General features: G+C 46.6%; 1 protein-coding gene across 1 annotated transcript; it reads right to left on the bottom strand.

The window, feature by feature from the left end:
* Positions 1-103: 103 nt before the first annotated feature.
* Positions 104-1,947, bottom strand: LOC114578462 (proline-rich receptor-like protein kinase PERK2; the record flags this gene model as incomplete). Its single annotated transcript, XM_028691655.1, has 2 exons — positions 104-331; positions 989-1,947. Coding segments are annotated over 2 exons (1,187 nt in total), but the record flags the coding sequence as incomplete, so codon positions are not given.
* Positions 1,948-1,996: the final 49 nt, after the last annotated feature.

The following is a 1,996-nucleotide window of genomic DNA, read 5'->3' as shown; positions in this document are numbered from 1 at the left end:
CCACTCCAAATGAGGATGTTCAGCTTTGGAATCATTGAAGTGAACTAGCATTTTAATTTGCCAATCGGTTGGTGAATAAGAGTTCTCGGCAAAAAAACAATACGTCCTGAAGTCCACACCATGCCCCTCTATAGATAGAAAAGAAATGTTTCTGTACAATTCAGTTACTGGATGCTCATTTGAATTGGCTTCCTGAATCTCCTCAAACAGTTTGATTTCTTTTGCAATGCACTTATGAATCCCACGCCCATCTATCATCACAATGTAGCAACCCAATTCCTTTTGATTCCATCTGCAAAAGAGATTGTAAGACTTATCTATATTTTTGCACTTTGAATGAAGGTCTATGAGGGCAGCAATGCTGTGATCATTGAGTAAATCAGTGTCATGGTGGCCAATGTAGGCTTGGAGAAATCTTGCTCGGCTGGGAGACTCGGATTGTGCAAAGGCAGAAGCAAGGGTGGCTATAATAGTGTGTTTGGGATGTCGACCATGGCAGATATCCCGCATCAGGTGGAACAGGGCCTTTGCTTCATCTATGAATCCATTATGAGTATAAGCTGTGATCATTGCAGCGTATGAATGTGTATTCTTAACAGGCATTTGTTCAAACAGATTTCGTGCAGTGTCCATGTCAAAGAAATCCATTATCTTATACAAAGGATCCCACTTCAGAAGCTCTAATCTTACATAAGGAGAAAATATGTATGGTGCGCTTAGAGATATGTATGCATATTGATAACTAGGAAGATGGCATTTCTTCCACCTTTCAAGTCTTTCCTTGACAATGGAAATTTTGGAATATTTATCAACTGCATTACTAAAAACTTGTTCAACAGTTTGGAGCAACTCATTCCTACTGGATCGATAAGCACTAATTTCACTATCACTTTCATCACTAGACACCGTACCTTCAATCTGCGGAGATTCATCAACTCCCTTTGCAATGAACGACAACCTCTTAGCCTTGGCCTGAACTTTTATGCACTTTTTAGCATCAGCCCTCACAACATAATCCATATGCTTTTGTAGGTTAACATCCCTGCCATACTCATCTAACTGAACAGGCAAGCTTGAAATTTCTGTGCCAGATGTTAGGGAAGCCTGAGCTTCAATGGTCGCTGCAACCATATAAGCAGAGCTAGAGCCTCTATCTAGAACAGAACATGCCGCACTTACTGCAGCCTCTAACCCAACATTCTTATCAGTAATATCAGCAACAGCCCTCTGCTCATGTAACTTCTTCATCTCTTCTTCCAATTCTTTGATACTAGAACGAGCAATAGATTTAATCGGTTGTGCAGGTGCACTGGAGGAGATGGGTGACGGAGTGGGAGTGCTGGGCGAACCTGATGCTTGGATAAACGGGAGAGGGATTTGAGCGGAAGACAGGAGTGAAGGGAGTGAAAGTGACGAGTCATGGACGACGGCCGAATGATGGTTGTGGACTGTGCGATCGGGAGGAGATGAATCTTTTGTTAGAGCGGGAATGTTGTGTGGGGGCGAAGGTGATCGGGCCAATCTGATAAGTTTGATGTCGCCGAAAGGGTTTAGGTCTGGGACACTATCTGCATCCGGCCTTCTTGAGCTGGAGTGGTTCGGTTTAAGGCCGGAAGGCACTCGAGAGGTGAAAGCGGGGGCAGAATCCGGCGGACTGATTACAGGGACAACAACGAGCAGATCTAAAGGCCCAAGTGGGGTTGGGCGTGCTGGGGGTGTGCGGAACTGTGTGGAATTGGAGTCGCGATAGCTGAGTCGGAGCGGCAGCGGGGGTATTAGCGGGAGCGGGAGTGTGAACGGAGTGGCAGCGGCGAAATCTTGATGGAGGGGATCGGGATTGCGAGATGGATTGGAATGGATCTGGAGCGGAGGCGGTTTGAACGGAGCTGGTTTGGCGTTGGTCCGGTCAGGCGGAAGCGGAGGAGGATCACGCCATTTGAGTGGAAGCTCGAGCGGGGGGTAGTCGTCAATGACGGTGGAAGAATGGCGGGGGTGG

This window comes from Dendrobium catenatum, unplaced genomic scaffold (assembly GCF_001605985.2).
Source record: "Dendrobium catenatum unplaced genomic scaffold, ASM160598v2 original_scaffold_39772, whole genome shotgun sequence".
NCBI classification, from domain to species: domain Eukaryota; kingdom Viridiplantae; phylum Streptophyta; class Magnoliopsida; order Asparagales; family Orchidaceae; genus Dendrobium; species Dendrobium catenatum.
Note: the sequence above shows the minus strand (reverse complement) of the source record. Positions and strands in the feature narration are given on the sequence as shown.